We start from the raw sequence: 21,042 nt of genomic DNA on the forward strand, positions 1-21,042 counted from the left end.
AAAAGAAAGAAAGAAAGAAAAGAAAAAGGAATCCTAGGGCTCAGAAGTTAACATAACTAATTTAATATAAAATAAGAGAAGGAATTGAAAAGACGGAACTATCCAAATACCTAGATGGACAAAAACCAACAGGTGGCAATTAAATGGATGCCCCTTCCCACCTGGGATTTCAGAAGACAAATTCGCCTGGAGCTGGTATAAATTCCCAGACTGCTTGGCTGGTCTGCTAGAGTGAAGAAATGCACAGATGGTTTGCATCTCAGCTCTCTGATTGCAGACAACACTTAATATCTCTGAGCTACAAGTAATAAAACCTTCCTTGCAGGGGGTTGGGAAGATTAGAGACAGGGCAATAAGTCAAACGCTGGCACTGTGCCAAACACCAGTTCCCTCACAGTTAAAAGGGTAGCCCTTAAGGTTAAAAGTAGCCCTGAGCTAATTTTCTAACTAACTCGTTCAAATCAATAATAATAATAATAATAAAAATAATAAAAACCCTACTAGAATAATGGGAAAATTCATAGAAAACAAAATAATAACGGCTAATTAACATACGAAGAAAATGTTCAACTCAACTCATAAAGACATGCAAATGAAAACAGTGACACACCATTTTTCATTCTCAAATTGGCAATGTTTTGAAAGTATGATCATACCAGCGCTGGCAATGGTGCGGGGAAAACAACGCTCAGACACTGTTGGTAGGAGTATATATCACTATAATATTTTTGCAGAAGAACTTAGCAATAAGTAACACAAATTTAAGTGTGCCTATCCTTTGACTCTTTAGTTTGGCTCCTAAGAAACTTTTAGATACACCTACATAAATAATTACGAAAAGATAAATGTACAAGGATGTTCATTGCAAAATCTTTTGTAATGTCTGAAAACTGGAAGTAACATAAATGCCCACCAATTGAAGACGGGTAAAATAATTCATGGCACATCTGTATAATAGAATAATATACAACATTAAAAAGAATGGACTGCAACAGCCATAAGGAAGGATGAGATCATGCCATTTGAGACAACATGGATGCACCCAGGAAGTATTATGCTAAGTGAAATAAATCAGACTAAGGAAGACAAACACCATATGATTCCACTCATAAATGGAATCTAAAAAAAATGAACAAACAAAAACAGAATCAGACCGATAAATACAGAGAACAAACTGGCAGTTGCTAGAGGGAACGGGGTGACGGATGGGCAAAATGAGTGAAGGGGAGAAGGAGATACAGGCTTCCATCTATGGAACGAGTAAATCATGGGAATAAACAGCACAGCATAAGGACTACAGTCAATGATATTGTAATAGCAGTGTAACACCACAGCTACACTTGTGAACACAGCATAATGTATAAACTTGTCAAATCACTAAGTTGTATACCCGAAACTAATGTAACATTGTGTGTCAACTATAATCAAATTAAAAATAAATTAAATAAATTTTTTTAAAAATGGAGCACATTTTATGTACTAACATGGAAAGAAGTTAAGATCTATCATGTTTAAAATAGAAGTTGCTGAACAATTTTAGTCTGGTCTGATTTATACATGTCAATTGTTCGTGTATATGTATAAATATACACACACTTACATTTGTATAAAGAATTTCTAAGAAAACATTTAAGAAACTAATAGAAATATGGGGAAAGGTAGCTTGTGACCTTTTACTTTCTTCTGTGCAGATCAAAATTTTCACTACGTGCAGGCATTTTTCTTTAACCCAGGGCTGGGGGCCAGTGTGGAGTAGCAGGTATCAGCCTCAGTACTGCAGGAGAAAACTTCCCATTTGCAACTTCAAGGGGCTTTCTGAGTCTTTGACTGGTTTGGCCTTAGAACCTATGAAAGCTGCTGTGTTCATCACTCTCTTTCAACCAGGCAGAGCACAGGACCATCAGGAGATAAATCGGTGGGGCAGGGGTGGTTTAGAAAGAAGCCTCACATTTCTCCCTTCACACAGGGACCAGATGTGAAGCAAGGAGGGCTTAAGTAAAAACAAATCAACCAATATTCCACATGCTTCACTGTGCTTAGCACTGGGGGACTCCAAAAACACACAGGCAGTCCCCAGCTGGAAAATTGTGCTGGCTCTCCTAGGAAAAATCTCCTCCACTGCTAGCCCAGTGCAAACATTCAACACATTCCACTGCTTAATTGTATGGTAGTAACAGATGTCATCCGAGTACTGGGGCAAGGCCAGTTTCATGAGGCAGTGTGGTAGAAGAGTTGAGAGTAGACACTAAGCCAGCCTAAACCTTGACTCTGCCACTTAGGAGCTTTCCTCCCTATGGCGAACTTCTTTTCCTCCCTGTGCATCCAGTTTCCCCACTGGCAAAATGGAGATACAATGGTATCTACTTCATAGCTTATTCTGAGGATGACATAAGATAATGTATGGAAAATAACTAAAACAGACTAAGTTTTCAATTGCTCTGATTTTTATTGCTGTTATCTTTAAAAGGAGACAGAAAGAGGCATAATATTTTCTTTTTTAAAACTTTTTTGAATGTTTATTTATTTTTGAGAGAAAGAGAGAGTGCAAATGGGGGGGTAGGGGGGTGGGACAAAGAGACAGGGAGAGAAGAATCCAAAGCAGGTTCCAGGCTCTGAGTTGTCAGCACAGAGCCTGATGCGGGGCTGGAACCCACAGACCACGAGATTACAACCTGAGCCGAAGTTGGACACTTAATCAACTGAGCCACCCAGGTGCCCCAAGGCATATTTTCCACTCTGGCTCTGGGCTCAGAGCTAATTTTGAATTTTTATTTAATATTTATTTTTGAGAGAGAGACAGAACATAAGCAGGGGAGGGGCAGAGAGAGGGAGACACAGAACCCAAAGCAGGCTCCAGGCTCTGAGCTGTCAGCACAGGGCCCAGTGTGGGGCTCGAATTCACGAACCATGAGATCACGACCTGAGTCGAAGTCAGATGCTTAACTGACGAGCCACCCAGGTGCCCTGTGGGCTCAGAGCTAATTTTGAAATAAGCCACCATCCCACCACCCCCTCCAACCCTCCCTGGCCCCTACCCAGTGCTCTTGCGCCCCTAAGCCTGCCTATCACAGCCTACCACCCCTGTCTCTCCTCACCCATGCCTTCATCCCCAAGTACTCCATGCTCCAAGATGACTCCCCAACTTCCTAACAGACGAGTTCCTGTCCCCTTGGTGCTAATGATCTCAGCCTTCATTTAGGAAGAAAAGGCTGATCCATTAGCTTTCTCAGAGGTGGTTGTTTTTAAAAGACTAAAATGAATTCGGATTGTGGGATTTCTAATTGTAAAACATGTGAGAGGTATAGGTCAAAGAATGTGCATGCTGGGAGTGGGGAGGGGGAAAGGTGTTGTGCTCCCTTGTAGACAGTCAGCTGCCCTAAGCAATCTCTGCTTTATGCAATATGTTCCTTTTCTTCATTTCTTTTAGTTTTTGGAATTGAGATAAAATCCATATACCATAAGATTCACCATTTTCAAGTGTACAATTCAGTGGTTTTCAGCATACTCACAAGGTTGTGTAACCATCACCTCCACCTAATTCCAGAACATTTCATCACCCCAAAAGAAATCCCATACCCATTTGCAGTCACCCTCCAGTCCTTCCCCACCAGACCCTGGCAACTACTAATCTGGTTTCTGTTTCTGTGGATTGGCCTATTCTGAACATTTCATATAAATGGAATCATACTATGTGGCCTTTTGGGTCTGACATCTTTCACTTGGCATAATGTTTACAAGACTCATCTATGTTGTAGCATGTATCAATACTTCATTCCTTTTCATGGATGAATAATATTCCATTGTATAGCTAGCTGTACCATATTTTTAAAATATCCATCCATTGGTTGATGGACTGCCTCCCCATTTCTGAGCCCAGAGGACTCCTAAAAACACCAAAGATTTACCATGTAAGCAGCTGGACTGGAATGTCAGGGATTTCTTTCCACAAACCCAAGAATTATTTTTTTTTCAATATATGAAGTTTATTGTCAAATTGGTTTCCATACAACACCCAGTGCTCATCCCAAAAGGTGCCCTCCTCAATACCCATCACCCACCCTCCCCTCCCTCCCACCCCCCATCAACCCTCAGTTTGTTCTCAGTTTTTAAGAGTCTCTTATGCTTTGGCTCTCTCCCACTCTAACCTCTTTTTTTTTTCCTTCCCCTCCCCCATGGGTTTCTGTTAAGTTTCTCAGGATCCACGTAAGAGTGAAACCATATGGTATCTGTCTTTCTCTGTATGACTTATTTCACTTAGCATCACACTCTCCAGTTCCATCCATGTTGCTACAAAGGGCCATATTTCATTCTTTCTCATTGCCACGTAGTACTCCATTGTGTATATAAACCACAATTTCTTTATCCATTCATCAGCTGATGGACATTTAGGCTCTTTCCATAATTTCCACAAACCCAAGAATTAAATACAAGATTGAGACTCTGCTCCAACCATTTGAAGACAGCTGTCAGGCATCACACTGCTTACCTTCCCCAGAGGTGGGTGTACATCAAAGAAAAAGGTACGGTTGATATAATAACTTCCCATTTTTCCAAAGTGAGTCTCATCCCAACTAAAGGAAAAATAGACAGAGAAATGAGAATTTTTAAATTATCATACAATCCAAATAGCCGTAATACAACATTGTTAAAATTACAGTTAAAACCAAAGGCTATAAGTTTTAATCAGTTAATGAGAAAATATGGATTAAAAATTTTTTGACACGTTGGGACATGTAGCTGGCTCAGTTGGTAGAGTATGCAACTCTTGATCTTGGGGTCATGAGTTTGAGCCCCATGTTGGGGGTAGAGCTTACTTAAAAAAATTTTTTTTGACACAAGTAAGTGGAGAAAGACATTACACTGATAATTAACCTTTATTGAGATAGATGAGAAAGGTTAGCAAATATTTACCAACCAGTTATAAATTTAAGTGAAATCTATACTTATTCTGTAGCTTGAGCTTCTATTCATTTTAATAGAACAGAGTTTTCCTATAAAATAAAAAGGCTTGAGGTAAGGGTTTTCTCTCAAGTCTGTTACCTTCTGACTCCGAGACTACTTTGCTACTAGAAAGCAGATTACTATTGCTATTACAAACTACACCGTGAGGCTATTGAACAGTAAAAGACTACAAACTGGTTGTCACAGGAGTCTAATTCCACCCGTTAACCCTCTGATACCTAACCTGCTGACTATGAACTCACTGAGCTTATTATAATGAACTTATCAGTATATAAAAATTGAGTTAAGAGCCTACCTAGAAGCTATCCTCGTTGCACAAATTATTAAGCAAGTAAATAAGTGATTCTAATATGTTAGCTTTTAAACACAATGCAGAGATCTTGTTCTTCTATATGACCTTTTCACATCCTGCACAAAGACTTTACGGAAGCAGCCCAGTTAATCCGGTACAACCTGGCTATTTCTGTCAGTTCCTCCCTGCAGCTCAGAAGAACGGTTGCTTTCTAGGGACTAGCCATCCCCAGAACAGCTTCCATAAGCAGTTATTACCAACCTACAACGTAAGGGGCAAAACATGCTTTTCCCCAAAGTGTAGGGCTCTTTTTTTTTCTCTTTAACTCAGTGGGTCCAATAGCAAGGCAGAAGAGTAAATCTATTTCTGCATCTGTTTGCTTAACGCTCTGCTTGACACGAAGTGAGAACAGTGGCATGGAGATGTCAAAGAGAGAAGTAACTTCTGAGCAGTGTGACAAAATGGATTTTCAGAAAGAAGAGAAATCAGTCCCAGTTCCACCACTTACCAACAGTGCAACCTGGCAAAATCACCCACCCTCTCTGGATCTCTGTTCTTCTCTACACAATGAAGACAATAATATCTGCTATGTGCCCTTCACAGGGAAGTATTAGGACTCAATTTAGAAAACATGTGAAAGAACTCTGTAGACTATAAAATCCCATACATTTATAAACTGTCCCAACTGGGCACTATTTAAACTGCCCCAACACCTCTGGTTAGTGTTGAGGTCTGTTTGGAAACGTATTGACAAAGGGGTATGAGATTTTTACTTCAAAAATTTCCCAAGTAAAACTAGTAGTAACATTCACATCTCTTCTTGGCTTTTATTGTGTGTTTGTGTTGGGAGAGACGATCCTCCCTGACTCTCTCTTGCTCCTACAGACCTTGCTGGGTATGCCAAGAATGCAAGGTCCTGGCTGCTCTTCACTCAGGCCATTTCTCAGGATACGTTTGCAGAAAGGCAACCTTGAGAGAAGAGTTAGCATCTTCCTCCGGGACAGAGGGCACTCTTGTTTACTGCTTGTTATAAAACAGTGGATTCCCCAAGCTCAGTATCCCTCAGCTGTGAGGCAACCCACTGCACGTGCAGGCATTCATTCAGATCCATGGCATCACACGGGAATTTGGGAGCAAGAGGAACAGATGCCCACCTGCTGATGCTCTCATCCTGCTTGCTGTGCCATGAAAAATAAAGTCTTTTGTCTCTGACCCAGTACTTCGTCTTCTGCCAGCATCCAGAAAACAACGACAGGCTAACTTACTAGTTTGCAAGTTGGGTAAAATAAAATCCCAGACCCTGACTGTGGTCACAAGCATAAGATGCTGAGACATACCTTTCCGTAAGAGAAAGGACAAGGGCCCCATAAGCCGGGAATGGAATCTGGTAAATAAATGCCCTTATCCAAGTGGTGGGCAAGGAAGGTAGTAAGAGTCTCCCACCATCTTACCTATTAATGAGGCTGAATGGAGAAAGAAACAGTTTGAATGCTGCCTTGGTTACTGCTCACTCTTCTGGCAAAATAAGAAAGAGATGTAATCATGACAATGGGGCAGCAAGCCTAGCAGGCCCAGCCAAAAGGCAATATGCATATGGCTGCTGAATCAAGGAGTCTCCAAAGCTTACATAAGTGGTGCCAGCAGTAAGGAGATCTTGCTATTCAATATAGAAAATTGGGGCAAAATGAACACATTGAAAGCTCCTTGGGTGAGCTGTGTGCTCAAGAGTAAATGTGCCTTGCTTAGTGGCTCAGAACCACTCTCTCCCTGTGTCCCATGATCCCTCCTCCTCTACCACAATCTCAGCTGTGTTAAAACAATAAAATAAAATAAAATAAAATAAAATAAAATAAAATAAAATAAAATAAAATAAAATAAAATAATTAAAAACCAAGGTCTCCCTCTCCCTAAAGGGGACTGAAGGCCATACACATGTATCCTACCCCCTGCATCCAGCACTCCACAGTCTCCACTGGGGAATGGCATAATCTTTGGATGGCTGTCACTATAATTACCGATGCAGGCCTATTAGATTTATAAGTTCAAGGGGGAAAAAGCACCCAAATTCAACTGGTAGGGTCTGAGCCAAGCTCCCAGTGGGGAAGGAAAGGTAAAATGAGCTGTGGGTAAGGCCCCTATATTACTATTGTGGTTCCCACAGTGGGATGTATACTGGCATTGATCCTGTAAGTGTCAAAGGGGATTATCCCATTCCGGGACTGCTGCGTGTTGAGTGGTGATCCTATCCTATCCTGGGTGGTCCAGAAGAAATAATATAAATCCCAAGAAGGGAAAGTGAAATCACAGCCATAAAGACATAGGGCAGCTAGAGCCAGGAGAGGCCATTCTCCAGGATTACAGCGCCATCTGCTGGACACAGGTACCAAGCACATACTACTTAAAAGGGACAGCTATCAACCCACTAAGCCTTTATTAAAATTGAGTGCCTGACTCATGAAGGCCTTAGGACTCTTTGGCTTGATATTGCCACTTTGGGGTGAGTCAACTTAGAATCGAAGGCTACAAGGGAAGGGCTCAACAGGCTTGCTGGTCAAATGGAAGTGATATAGCTGGCCTGGCCCTAGGGGCATCTTGATTTTTTATAAGAGGTAGGAGCTCCCACTTTGGAGAAACTATCTTCCACTCCGCCACCTGAAGCAAAACCACTGGCTCAGTGGAGTCTTGATTCACAGAGGTTCCTCTCAAGGCCTGGTTCATTGATAGCGTCCACTGGGCAGCAACAATCATCCGGTCTCAGTGACAACTCTGGAAGGCCAGCTGTAATAATGGTTGATGGGAACAATTGGCTGAATTGAAAGTCATCGCTCTTGCCTTACACAATAGTTTTGAGAAACAGACAAGTTATACTTTTATTGGCTCTTGGGCTTTTACCATTAACCTAGCTTCTGTGTGCCACCTAGAAGACTATATACTGAGAAATTTAAAACACTCCTCTTCAGAGCCAAGAACTGCGGGGGAAAATGTCATGGCTTCCTGTCAATGGGACAATCTGGATCACTCACACAGGTGCCCACAGTAAGGACCAGTATTCTGATAAGACTGACTGAAATCAAGCTGCAGATCAAGCTTGTACCAAATAGACTCCTGCCATTGCCACCTGGATTCATGAATGCCCCAGGCATGGAAACACATCTATCATCATGGACTGGGCACAAAGTAAAGGACTATATGTTTCTGAAGCAGAAGCCATCACTGCGTTGTGGTGACTTGTGACTCCAGCCAAAAGCTGACCAGTTTGTCTTACAATAAAGGAGGCCACCTCGCACTGGGCATTGACTCTGCCCACTCCAAGGAAACTAACTGTTTTAGGACTTTGTTCCCCTCTCCGGGCTATCACTGGTGCCTTACTGTTATGGACACTTTTTCAGGTTACAGTGTTGATGATGCTGTTCCAGTCTAATTATCTGACTCCACATATGTCATTGGGGTCCTTGAAACTACACAATGTCATTCCAAACCATCCACAGTCTGACAATAGTGCACTTTTTTTCCCTAATGGCCACATAATAATGAACCAATAGTCAAGGTACTTGATGACATTCCATACTCCCTACCCTCCACAGGCATTTGGTATTGTCAAGCACAGAAAGATTTCTAACTCTGCTTCCCTCACCTCCTCCTGGTTCACACACCTTAGTTAAGCAGTTTGGTCACCTAATGCAGTCATCATCAGAAAGGGCTCATCTCCTCTTGGCCAACAACTGGGTAATGATCAGGATAAAAGAGGTGGAGAGTTATATAAACCTACATTTTGAAAATTTTAGATTCTTCCTGGACTATTCCTGAGCATGATTTGTCCTTCTTTCCCCTAACAACTCCAGACCAGCAGGGGAGAGGGAGTGGGAGATTCAAACTTAAGCCAATATGCTGATGTTCATCCTACTTCCTGCCCCATGAGTAAGTCCTTTATCTCTGACCCAGGAGTCTTGTGTCCTCTGCCAACACTCATGAAACAATAATAGGCTAATTTATTCACCTCCCAGTAGGATAGCCCAGATAGGTTGATAGCTGGCTTTTTGGTCAAAGAGTTCCATTTCTAACATTCCCTACACTAACTTTCTTGTCAGGGATACTGACAAAACATGGTATCGCTTGTTCGCTAATAAATTAACCATTTTCAGATTGTATAAAACTTTTTCTCCTTCTAGTTGGAGACTTTTTAAACTTATCTCATGAAATTTGAGTCCAACAAAATAAAGCCTTTAAGAACACATGTCTCTCCTCACAAAAGGGCCCCAGACCTGCTTCCTGAGACCCCTGTCATCATCCCTGGACACACAAATTGTCGTCCCCTCTGCCCAGGATGATTTTTGCCTCCCATGATGCCTGGAAATCCTGCAGATTAGGAGCTCAGGCTTTAGGGAATTCTATACTAAGAATTTCCAATCCTCCTTGAAAGTTCAAAGCACCTTTAAAAGCCACAATCTGAAAGACCGCTTTATCGGATCTTAAGGAATCCCACTGCCAAAACAAATCCCACTGCCAGAGCAAAAAAGACTTCTCTCACAGAGACTGCGCCTGGCCAAAAGCAACCTCCAGAAACCTGTTTCCCACTCCAGCGCAGCCCCGCCCCTCCTCCTGTGATTCCCGCCCCCTTCGTGCCCCCGGGCCAATCAGAGGGCGCACCCCTCCCACCCGGTTGCCATGGGACCCGCCAAGTCCCTCCTGTCACTCACCAGACGTGCGGCGGCTCGTCCAGACGGTGGAAACGGGTGGCGAAGGACAGCAGCGTGACCAGGGCCAGCAGGGCCCACCGGCCGGCTGCCTCGAAGTGCCGCGAGCCCCAACCAGCCCGTTTGGGGCTCCGCGCTGCAGGCTTGGCGGTCTCGTCCGGGCCCACAACCCTAGCAGTCTGGGGCCCACAACGGCCCCGCCGGGGACGCAGCTCGGACCCTGCCGGGCCTCCGCCCACCGCTGGTGGCATCCTGCCCCTCCTCAGGATCGCCCTCCGGCCCACCGGCACGCTCGGTCTTGCGAGCCGCCCGGTCAAGAAGTCATCCAGGTCCAGCTCGGGGTGCCCTGGGAAATGTAGTTCCCTGCGCCGGCAGCGGGCCCCGGGGCCCCGGCCTCTGGGCTGGGCAGGGAGTGCGGTCGCCGTCCGGGCCGCTAAGAGGCGGCTAGTGGCGCAGAGCATGACGGACCGCGCGGGCCCGGCGGGCCGGCCAGGGAGAAAACGAGCTCAAGGAACTGCAACTCCCAGCAGCTCCGGGAGTGGGGGCGTGGCGGCAGGGCGGGGCGAGCCAGAGGAGACCTTAAAGACCATTCTAGTCCAACCCCTAGCTTTACCACAGCAGGTTCTGACGTGTCGGGGTCTCACAGGGCCGCAGCCGTCGACGAGTCGGAGAGTCCCAGGCGCGAAGTCTCCGGGCCTGGAAGAGGGGTGGCCCGAGGTGCGAGATGCAAGCGGGGAAGGTCTGTGCCACGGATCCAGGGAGAGGGAAACTACTTAGAAACACTGAGAAACCCTGGGGGGAGAGGGCTAAAGGTGAACTTGGACAACGCACGCTCCCGGCATGCAGAGCGCCGCACGGGCGCCGCTCTGCGCCTGCGCGCTGCCAGCTTCTTGTTGCCCGCTTGGGGCCTGTATTCTAGAGAGGATCGGGCCCGAGGCGGCGCGGGTTGGTGGACTGTGCCGGGCGCTGTGGAGTCGCTGTACCCTCGCGCTCCACCTGCCTCTTACCGTTCTCTCAGCTAGGTTTTCCTGCTGCAGGTTGTCCCCTGCTTCCCTCTTCCGTACAGCCCCGTGTGGTCTTTCCCAGCCGGTCGGCCCGACGGGTCCTAACACTTAACCTAGGGCCTTCCCGGGTGGTTTGCTTTATGAGAGACCTCCTGGACGCTTTAAGTCATTGCCAGCACCTGGGGAGCGCCTCCCCGCTTGGCCCAGAGCCACGGTGTCATCTCTGGGGGAAGGGGCCCGAGAATCTGCATGTTTAATAAGCGCCCCCGATGAACTTTTAAAGTCTTATTCAAGTTTGAGAACCACCAAGGAAGGTAGCGGGCATGTCAGATGGGATACAGCATCCCCGTAATAATGTATAGCTCTCCCACTCACAAATGGGATTTTAGGAGTCGTTCTCTCAAAACATGCGTGAGAAATGGTTTCAAAATAAAATCTGCTAGACTCGTCAGAATCCAGATTTGAATTGGGAACAAAGTTCCTCCAGGGGTAGTGATGAGACGAATTCTTCACTTGGGCTTAAAATCTAGCTCTACGAGTGCACAAGGGAACACAGGGTAGTTGACGCAATTATCATTGGTAAGAGGAAAAGCAGAAACTGCTCTCCGCTACGTTTCCTGATGGCCCATAAGTAGGAAACCTGAGGGCAGTGGCATTCACAGTGACTCTGTGGTCACCCTCAGCACAGGTGAAGATGTAACATTCAGTAATTAGGTAAGACATTTCGTTAAGGATTCTGAGCTAATGTCTGAGGCTCTCTAGTGGTCCCGGCCCTCACCTGCAGCCCCTGCCTCTTGGCCCCAGGAGCCCCTCCAGCCTGACCAGTTCCGGAAAGGGATGTACCTCTGAATAGGGTTCATCTAGTTGTGGCCACCTAGTTCCTCTGCTTCCAAAGACACCTGCGGTCTATCACCTGCCCTCTGCACCAGAGCCATCTTTACTTTCCCCACAAAAGGTGCCTCCAGTACCGGCTGGAACTCCCAGGCTCAGAAGCCAACCTGGGAAGGCCTGGTTGATAGTTCAGGGATGTAGTCTAGAGAGGATTGGGCCCTCTCTAGAAGACGGAGTTGATAGTTCACGGACGGTGAAGGCAGGGCCACAGAGCAGTTTGGTGTGCTCGGGGGTGCAGAAGGGAGAGGGAACTTGGGGGAAGTGTCTGTAGTCAAAGGGATGGTAGTCAGGGGTGATCTAGAAATCCCGTTGTGTTCTCCCTCATCCATATGGATACACATGTGTCCGCCTGGAGATTCATGAGTGCTAACTAATTACTAGTCCTGGGCCCTGCTTTGAAATGCTGACTGCCCAAGAAGGACCAGAGAAATGAACTTTGAGTCTTTTAAACTTTAGAGGAGAGATCACACACACACTCAGCCTCCTCCAGGTGCCTCCTCCAGGGTAACAAAAATGAGAGAAGAGGGCCAGGTAGGGAACATGGCAGACCAGAGAGGGCATGCCCTGACTGAAGGAGGCCAGTAATTGTCTCCAATCAATTGTTGCTACTCAGGAATCCGAGTCCACGGTCTCCAGATCTTTTTAAGAAAAAACAGACAATAGGACTTATATACGAAACATCCTGATTTTTCAATGTTGGCAACCAAGTAGAAACATTTTTAATTTTTTTAATGTTTATTTTAGACAGGGAGACAGAGTGCAAGTGGAGGAGGGGCAGAGAGAGAGAGGGAGACACAGAATCTGAAGCGGACTCCAGGCTCTGAGCAGTCAGCACACAGCCCAATGAGGGGCTCGAACCCCCGAACCGCGAGATCATGACCTGAGCCAAAGTCAGACCTTAACTGACTGAGCTACTCAGGCACCCTGAAACATTTTTAAATATAAGTAGACCAAACACACTATAGGCTCTCCTTTTGTGACCTTAGCTTTGGAGTCCATGGGCATATCCCCCAGCTATTCTTATGAGACCAGCTGAGATCCTGAAGGACTGGTGGGTGGGTAGTGGGTTGAGAGAGACGGGCACTGCAGCATGAAAGAACTAGAATTCCTGGTCTTTCTGTCGCTGCTGGAAGGAATTATGCTATCATCTTACAGCAACCCCTCATTTTACAGATGAGAGAGAAAAGACTAGAGAATAGAGAAGGCAGGGATCTGCCCAAGGTCACGCAGAGCTAGTTCCTGCACTGGAACCAGACCCTAGGTATGCCAGCATCCAGTGCACCACACTACATGAATTACTGCTTCCAAAACCAGGCCACCTTCTCTGCCCAAGACACCAAATCTGGCTCCACCGGGAACATAAAAAACTTCCCACAAGTTGGAAAGAGATGTCCTTTCTGACCAGAGTCAAAGTTTCCCCGGAAGCCTATCTAGCCCAGCTTCCCCATTGGCTCATGGGATCCACCCCTTCAGGGTTCCTCCCCCTGCTCTGCAGCTCTGGGAGAGGGGACATTCCTTGAGAGGCCAAGGGTCACCACAACACCATGACTGAGTCTGGCAAGGTAAGGAAGACATGTGCAGGCTGGCTGCCCTATCGGGGGCCCCTTGGACCTCAGGGATGCACGATAGCACAGTTTGGAGCTGAGGGACCCCACCTGACTCCCAAGGCCTCTGACCCAGAGAGCTCGGAGTCTGGCCTGAGTTGCAGACACGGGCCCGGGAGAGGAGGCCTGCTGACTTGGAGCCCCCCGGCTGAGGGCCGTTGCCTCACCAGCGGGCTTCTGGGGCTGAGAACCCCCACGAGCATGGGTTAACATGTATCTTCATGCTGTCTCTCCTCAGCCCATCCTGTACTCCTATTTCCGGAGCTCCTGCTCATGGAGAGTTCGAATCGGTAAGAACTGTGCTCCCACCAAGAGCCTGGGGGGGATGGAGGTAGAGAGAGCCCTGCGTGGAGAGCTGGCCTGGGACAGAGGGGTATTCTGTCAGACAGGGCACCACCCCCAGCAACCAGTGTCCCCAATGCCCTGGAGACTTTAGCACCTGCACCTTGAATGGCACCTCCACCTAGGAAGTGCCAAAAAGAGGAGAGTGGGGGTGGCAGGGAGGTGGGTTGTTTTTTCCCTTGGACCTGCCACCTCTCCCACCCTGCTCTCCAAAGCCACTTAGCAACCACACTTAAAGCAGGCTCACAAAACCCAGAGGTGCTTGGTAACTGGCAGGGAACAGCTGGCCTTTCTCAGTTCTTATCTTATTTGATCTGGCAATTAAACGGAAGTGGCCAGTGTCAACCCCAGAGGCTTCAAGGAAGCAGAAACCAGGGCCTCCGGTTTAGTCCCAGCTTGACCCGTCCCTCCCTCAGCTCAGCACAGCCCGTGGCAAAGATCATAGTCCCAGCTCATACTGCGGGAAAACCGTGCTGGATGTTTTTATGTGCATGATTCCATTTAAACCTGGGCAACCCTAGGAGGGAGGGATTATTGTTGCCTTCATTGTACAGGTGAGGAAACTGAGGCACGGGGACATTAAATAACTTGCCCAAGACTAGGTAGCTAGTAAGAGGCAGAGCTGGAATTTGAACAGCTAGTCTGCCTCCAGAGTCCGTGTTCTTAACTACTCTACTGTCAGATGAGGAAACCAAGGCACAGGGGCTCATTAGGTTTCTTGCCCAAGGCTGCACAGCTAGCAAATGAATGTGATGAAATCTGAACCCAAGCAGTCTGCCTCCGGTAGTCTGGCCCTAACTGGGAAGCCATCTGCCATGACCCTCCCCCGCCCCACAGTCAGTTGGCAGTTGCTACAATCAGTAGGCAAGCGCACTGGGGTGCCAAAGGACACAACCTCTCCAGGCACCTCCCCTGGGCCCAGAACCTCTGCCCTAGCTGGGCCAGACAGGAGCCACAGGACCCATGTGCAATGACCTCTCCCTCCTGGCCCCAGCAGCCACTTTGTCCAGAGTGGGGCTGACCAGCGCTGAGGAAGAGCCCCATGCCTCCCAGTCTCTCTTCAGACCGTGACACGTCTCATCCCCTCCCCTCGCTCCTTTGCCTTTGCCCAAGACTAGCCATCACCATATTTCAGTGCACATGCGCACACACACACACACACACACACACACACACACACACACACAGTCTTCACTAGGCTGGCCCAGTGTTTACCCTCACTTTGCCAGGGGAAATTATCAAAGGGCACAGAGAGGAAATCTGGTCACTGGGAGTCATAGCAGATACTGTGAGGCCACTAAAGAGCCCTGGTGCCCTGCTTGGAATGGGTAGTAATCAGCTCTGAGAACAGAGAAAATGGATGAGAAAGGGACTTCTCTGGAGAGTGTCATCTGCTTGTGTATGCACTTTGTGGTCACTTGAGCACCTGCCCTGGGCCCTTGGACACCTTCATGAGAGAATAATTGCAGGTCTCCAACAAATAAGCCCTGCTTGCCACTGTTCAAGGCCCTGGAAGGGACAGAGGTGACCAGAACACTTCCCTGAGGCCCTCCAGGAGATCCCAGGGTGCCAGGGCACACGCCTGTAGGCACCACTTGGGTGCGGGGACCCTGTGCGGGTATGGAGAGGATGGCCCTGAGAGTTTGGGGGCAAGAAGAGCCTCAGAGACCTGAGGGAGGAGAGTGGGTAGTGATCAGGGAAGCTGGAGAGATGAGGACAGGGCCAAGTTGGGCCTTGGTCACCTAGCTGCCTGGAAAAAGAAGACTCCTTCTGGAACCTCACGTAGCCCTTGGAAGTATAGCCAGAAGCTGTCCCCTGACTCTGCTGTCTCTCGTAGCTCTGGCCTTGAAAAGCATCGACTATGAGATGATCCCCATCAACCTCATAAAGGATGGAGGCCAGCAGGTGAGGAGGCCGCCCCCGGACCACCCATGTGAGAGTTGGAGGTCTGGTAGAGGGACCCAGAAGAGGGTGTAGACTTCTTCCCCGCAAGAGGTGAACCTGCTGGCTCTCCCTGGAGGGACGGGGTGACAAGCTGTGCAGCATGAGGAGTCATGGGAAGAGCCCCGGTTCCAGGCTCTGTGCCACAGCCTGGCCTCTCGGTGCCTGACCCCAGGAGGGTGAGTGGTGAATGGGGGTCCTTGCCCCTTGCTGGGCCATCTGGATGTACCTTGGTGACCACAGTGTGAGGTACAAGGGGACACACACAGCCAGGCCATTGGGATGAATCCTGTAGTTCAGCAGCCAGTGGATTTTGGAATACTGCCTGGATCCCTCAGGCCTTGCCCAGGGGAGGAGAGTGCAGGTGGGCCGCAAGCCTGGGGTCTTCCTGTGTGCCCAGTCCAGGCCACCTCGTCCATCAGGTCCTTGTCTCCACAGTTCTCTGAAGAATTCCAGGCACTGAATCCCATGAAGCAGGTGCCGGCCCTGAAGATCGATGGCATCACCATTTGCCAGTCAGTGAGTGCAGGGCCTGGGAGGCCCCTTGCAAGAGGGGTGCCTTGAACAAGAGGACCTCACAGCTCTTCTTTGCTTGTGTGTGGCCAAGCGCCTAGGCCTTAGTAGGGACATGATAAGTTCCTGGCAGAGGGAGGGAGCTCGGCTGGTTGTTTGGGGAAGTGACGGGAGACTCGAGCATATGGGGACCAAGTTCTGCAGGACAGGGGGCCACAAAGAGCTCTTCCCTGGGGGAGTGTCAGCCTCGCGGGCTCCAGCTGAGGAGGGCGAGGAGGAGTTTGCTGGCCCCGTCACTCTGGTCCAGGGGTCTGCGGCCGGGTCTGCGGCCCTCCGGTCCCAGTGTCTCGCTGCTCCCCTCCCAACAGCTGGCCATCATTGAGTACCTGGAGGAGACTCGGCCCACTCCACGACTCCTGCCTCAGGACCCGAAGAAGAGAGCCCTCGTGCGCATGATTTCCGATCTCATCGCCAGCGGCATCCAGCCCCTGCAGGTGTGGCTCTGGACTCGCACCCTGCACGCCTCTCATATGCCTCCCCTCACACGCTCTTACCTTCAGAGGCACACTGGGTGTGGGGCCTCATAGTGGGGTACCCAGCTTGGGAGTGGGGGTGGCAGGAGGACAGGAGGGCTCCTCAGGGGCTTAGACCCAGACCACGTGGCAGAGGGGCGAGGGATCCCAGAAATCACCTGCCCTGCGGGGCCCCCAGCTGCATTCTCAGAAGCCCCAGGTTTCCAAGGACAGCCCAGAGGTTCCCAAGGAGGGGAGGGGCCAGGTGGCAGGGGAGAGGCTGAGTGCTGCAGAGCCAGACCCCTCCCCACCTTTAACCAGAACGGCCTCCCTCTCATCTGTTCTGTAGCATAGATTGGGAGTCTCGAGAGATTTTTATCTTTTAAAATTTTCCCTGCTAAAAAATAAGTATTAAAGCAATTCATCTGTGCTAACCCCTGGCTTAAATGAGGAAGTAGCCCCAGAAAGGTGGAGGGACTTTGCAGAGTCACTCAACTAAGAATGGCAGAGCAGGGGCCAGGGCCCAGGACCCCTGACTGTACCTGTGCCCTCATCCCCATGTTACCTTGTTGTTTGTAACAAGGAGATTGGAGCAGACAGATAGCCCCATTTTATAGATGAGGAAACTGAAGCCCAGAAGTGAAATGGCTCCAGGGGTGTAAGGATGGAACAAGGGTCCAAATCTCCTGAAAGACATCTATGCTTCTCCCCCATCCACCTCTCATGTTGCACCCCCCCTCTCCTCACAAGGGGCCACATAAGGGAGACTGGTTGCAGGGGAGACAGGCCTCAGGTCATGGCCGCGTCCTGTGCCCCCACCCTTCCACACCTCTGCCAGGGTCACAAGCTTCCAGACAACAGGGGGCACTGGGGAAACCTGAGAAGGTGGCTGCTGGGATCAGTCTCCGTCCCAGCCACCATCCACCCTCAGTGCCCAGATGGGAAGAGGGGATTCATGGAGCCCAGGAGGGGACAGATGGACAACCTGGGGCAGAAAGGGAACTGAGCTTCCCTGAGGGGGCTTGGCAGGCCCAGGCGGTTCCCAAAGCCAGTCACAGATTATCATCTTTGGTTGCATAGAACCTGTCTGTCCTGAACCAAGTGGGACAGGAGAACCAGCTGACCTGGGCCCAGAAGGTCATCACTTCTGGCTTTAACGGTGAGTCCTTACTCCTGGAGCCATCCCAGGGTGACCTCTCAATGACACAGCTCTCGTGCCTAGGGCCGTGGGCATCTGAAACAGCTTCCCAGGCTCTTTGGTCTGACAATGGCATGGGTGAGGGTAGGGGGGCAGAGCCAAGGAGGAAGTGGGACTGGATAGCGTCCAAACCTGGCCTCAACCTCTGGTACCTGAGGCCCACAGCCCTTTGGAGCTGGATGGCCCAACCTCTGCTTCACTGCCCGCCCCAGCCAGGAAACGAAGGCTAGCAAAGCACCAGCCCATCGTGTGAGAGCTGCTACCTCGGCCAGTGGCCGGTCTTGTCCCTTCTTGGGGAGGGAACGGCCGCTGGGCTGGAGGAGCCCGGGGAAACATCATCTGCCTCCACATCCCCGGCAACTCTCTCCAGATCTGGTTGTCGCATTCCCTCCAACACACATGCCCCAGCCTGTCACTCAGCTGCCCATTTCAGAACTATGGGGGCCAAGGCCCAGTCTGTGCCCCGAGTAAGATTCATGTGGCCTCCCCACAGCTCTGGAGCAGATCCTGCGGAGCACAGCAGGGAAGTACTGTGTGGGAGACGAGGTAAGCTCTCCCAGGCCTTCCTACAGCGGCCTTCTCCCTCCACCCTGGGGCCAGAGCAGGCCAGAGAGATTCTGGAGAAGGCATAGGGTTGGGGTGGTTTCAGGGCCCCTCACCTCATCCTGAGGCATCTCCTCCCTGCTGGGTGCCCAAGGGAAGTGCCTATGATGGTGGTTTTTAACAAGCACGCTAAGATCCACTGAGACCATCAAACCTTTTCTGGCCCCCCACAGAGTCGGTTGTCAGGACAACGATCCTGGCCTGGGAGACACATGCTCTGGGGACAGATGGGGGAGAAGAGGAGGGGGATGGGGCAGTGGGGATGGGGTGGAAGACCCAGGAGCAGAAGGGAAATGTCAAGGGCTGGCACCCCGTGGACACAGCCAGCCCAGCCTGTGAGTCCGGGGCACACACCCTGATGCAAACCCACCCGACCCTCTTTCAGGTGTCCATGGCTGATCTCTGCTTAGTGCCTCAGGTGGCAAACGCTGAAAGGTAAGAGAGCCCCACTGCCCACCCTCTCCCACCTGGCTCCTCCCCTCTAAATGCCCAGCCTCCTCCCGCCGTCAGGCCCCAACTTCATCTACCGAGGAAGCATCTCATGCGGAGACTCCCTCCAGCTGGCCAGGGAGCCCCGTGTGCCAGGCCACACCAGCCACTGTGGCCTGGAGGAGACAGGCAGAAGAAATCAGGGGAGCGCCCCCGACCATGCCCGTCTTAGCTCATACAATCCCGTATAGCCCCTGCTCCTAAGAGGAGGTGGCTCACCTGGGGGCCACCCCTAGAAGAAACCTCCCGCAAGAGCCTGCTGCCCCCGACATGGTATGTCTGTGCCCAGCAGTGAGCTCTACTCTGCTTTCCTCCAACAGCCCTTCAGTGAGGCATGAAAGAGTGCCTCTCTGGAAGGCATCATGTCAGGCACCATCAGGATACAGAGAAGTTATGACACATTCGCTGCCCTTGAGAAGCTTAGGATATGGGTAGAGAGATTATCTGTATATGTAAATGCCAAGCACTGTGCCTTATGTGTAGTAGGTTCTCAATGAATAGCCATTGCTTGGAATAGGAACAGTAGGCAACAGAGATGCTAGACAGTACTGCATGAGACCCGCCCATCCCAGAGCCGCCTGTGAACAAGGCCCCCACGTGGCAGGGCCACCTTCCTGGTCCTTCTCTGGTCAGCTCCAGGGGCCCCATCCAGCCCACCTCTGTGCTTCCCTCGCTGCACACAGGGCAGTCTGCCTGTTCCCCTGCACACCTGGTGTTGAGATGGTGTGAGACAGGTGTTTCTCTGCTACAGGTTCAAGGTGGATTTCACTCCCTACCCTACCATCAGCCACATCAACAAGACGCTGCTGGCCTTGGAGGCTTTCCAAGTGTCTCACCCCTGTCGGCAGCCAGATACACCCCCTGAGCTGAGGGCCTAGCCCTCAAGCTGTACCCCGTGGGTGAGGGGGCAGGAAAGGGGTACAGGAGCAGAAACTAGGTAGGCTGAACAGGCCTGGAAACAGCCAAGCCCTAGCTGGAGAAGCAGGAAATTTGAACTCCTAGCCCTTGAACTTGAAGTCTAGCCCTGGACCTGCCTTCCCACCGAACCTCTTTGTGCTTCCAGTACCTACAGTCTGTCGAATGTGGGTAGGGTGGGGGAGAGGATGCTGGAAGGGAGGAAGGCAGGAACATTACCTATTACCTATGTCATGGGGCAGTCATGAAGATGCAGGGACAGTGTAGACTAAAATGCCTCGCAAGTTCACCGGAGAGAGGTCAGGATGCCCGAGCGCCTCTTCCCTTCCCTGAGACTGTACCTGACTGCAAAGAATGTCCGCACTGAAATATGGTAATTAAACTGAAGCCCAGGCCTCTAGGTTATATTCAGTTAAGATGCTTTCCAGAAAATGAACATTCTTCCTAGCTGGAATCCCCCTGTGTCTGGGCCAGGAGAGGAAATCAGCCAGCCACTTGCCCACCCTGTGGTAGGCCTGGCCCCTGGCACTTAAGAGCACTGGAGAGAAAGAAGTTCAAAAGCCTGCCTGAGAGAACCAGACCCAGATGCAGAAGAGAACAGATAGAAAAAGCAGAAGGGCGCCTGGGTGGCTCAGTTGTCTGAGCGTCCGACTTCAGCTTGGGTTATGATCTTGTGGTCTGTGTGTTCGAGCCCCGCGTTGGGCTCTGTGCTGACAGCTCAGAGCCTGGAGCCTGCTTCGGATTCTGTGTCTCCCTGTCTCTCTGCCCCGCCCCCACTTGCGCTGTCTTTCCCTCAAAAAGAAATAAAACATTAAAAAAAAGTTTTGGTTTTTTTTTTTTTAAGGAAAATTAGGAAAGAGACATTTTGTGACCAGCTAAGTTTCCAGGGCTAGAATGGTACTGTTAAGTGTTGACTGGAACATGGAGAGGGAAGTTGGCCCACATCCTCAGGGGCAGCATTCTCCGGATCAGTCCCAGGAGTAAGCGCTTCAAATAAATCCAGTCGTGAATGGCCTTGGGAATTGGAGGCAGGCTCCTGCGTGGGCAGTATGAACAGCCACTGATCAGGATGGCTCAGGACC

General features: G+C 49.8%; 2 protein-coding genes across 9 annotated transcripts in view; one reads left to right on the top strand and one right to left on the bottom strand.

Moving 5' to 3' along the window:
• Positions 1 to 10,544, bottom strand: part of POMT2 (protein O-mannosyltransferase 2) — a 43,959-nt gene extending 33,415 nt beyond the window's left edge. For 2 of the 5 annotated variants that reach the window (XM_042943908.1, XM_042943907.1), the window contains exons 1-2: positions 9,952 to 10,544; positions 4,487 to 4,571 (exon numbers count right to left, since the gene is read on the bottom strand). In XM_042943908.1, the coding sequence (XP_042799842.1) occupies positions 4,487 to 4,571; positions 9,952 to 10,409 (543 nt within the window). In that variant the 5' untranslated portion in view covers positions 10,410 to 10,544. Of the gene's footprint in view, positions 1 to 4,486; positions 4,572 to 6,408; positions 6,653 to 6,705; positions 6,852 to 7,906; positions 8,033 to 8,907; positions 8,957 to 9,951 lie in introns of those variants that run through there. The other 3 variants (XM_042943909.1, XM_042943910.1, XM_042943911.1) reach the window with 3 other exon arrangements.
• On the top strand, positions 10,200 to 20,645 carry GSTZ1 (glutathione S-transferase zeta 1). 4 transcript variants are annotated; one of them, XM_042943916.1, is made up of 10 exons: positions 10,200 to 10,277; positions 10,570 to 10,665; positions 13,686 to 13,737; positions 15,627 to 15,694; positions 16,169 to 16,249; positions 16,612 to 16,737; positions 17,836 to 17,914; positions 18,447 to 18,499; positions 18,942 to 18,991; positions 19,797 to 20,645. In XM_042943916.1, exons 4-10 carry the CDS (start codon positions 15,656 to 15,658, stop codon positions 19,921 to 19,923), a joined length of 555 nt encoding a protein of 184 aa, XP_042799850.1. In that variant the 5' UTR covers positions 10,200 to 10,277; positions 10,570 to 10,665; positions 13,686 to 13,737; positions 15,627 to 15,655; the 3' UTR covers positions 19,924 to 20,645. The 4 variants fall into 4 exon arrangements, with proteins under 4 accessions (XP_042799850.1, XP_042799847.1, XP_042799849.1 ...); XM_042943913.1 differs by lacking the exon at positions 10,200 to 10,277 and having other exon boundaries at positions 10,576 to 10,687; XM_042943915.1 differs by lacking the exon at positions 10,200 to 10,277 and having other exon boundaries at positions 10,599 to 11,666.
• Positions 20,646 to 21,042: the final 397 nt, after the last annotated feature.

The sequence above is a fragment of the Panthera leo genome, chromosome B3 (genome assembly GCF_018350215.1).
Source record: "Panthera leo isolate Ple1 chromosome B3, P.leo_Ple1_pat1.1, whole genome shotgun sequence".
Lineage (NCBI taxonomy): Eukaryota > Metazoa > Chordata > Mammalia > Carnivora > Felidae > Panthera > Panthera leo.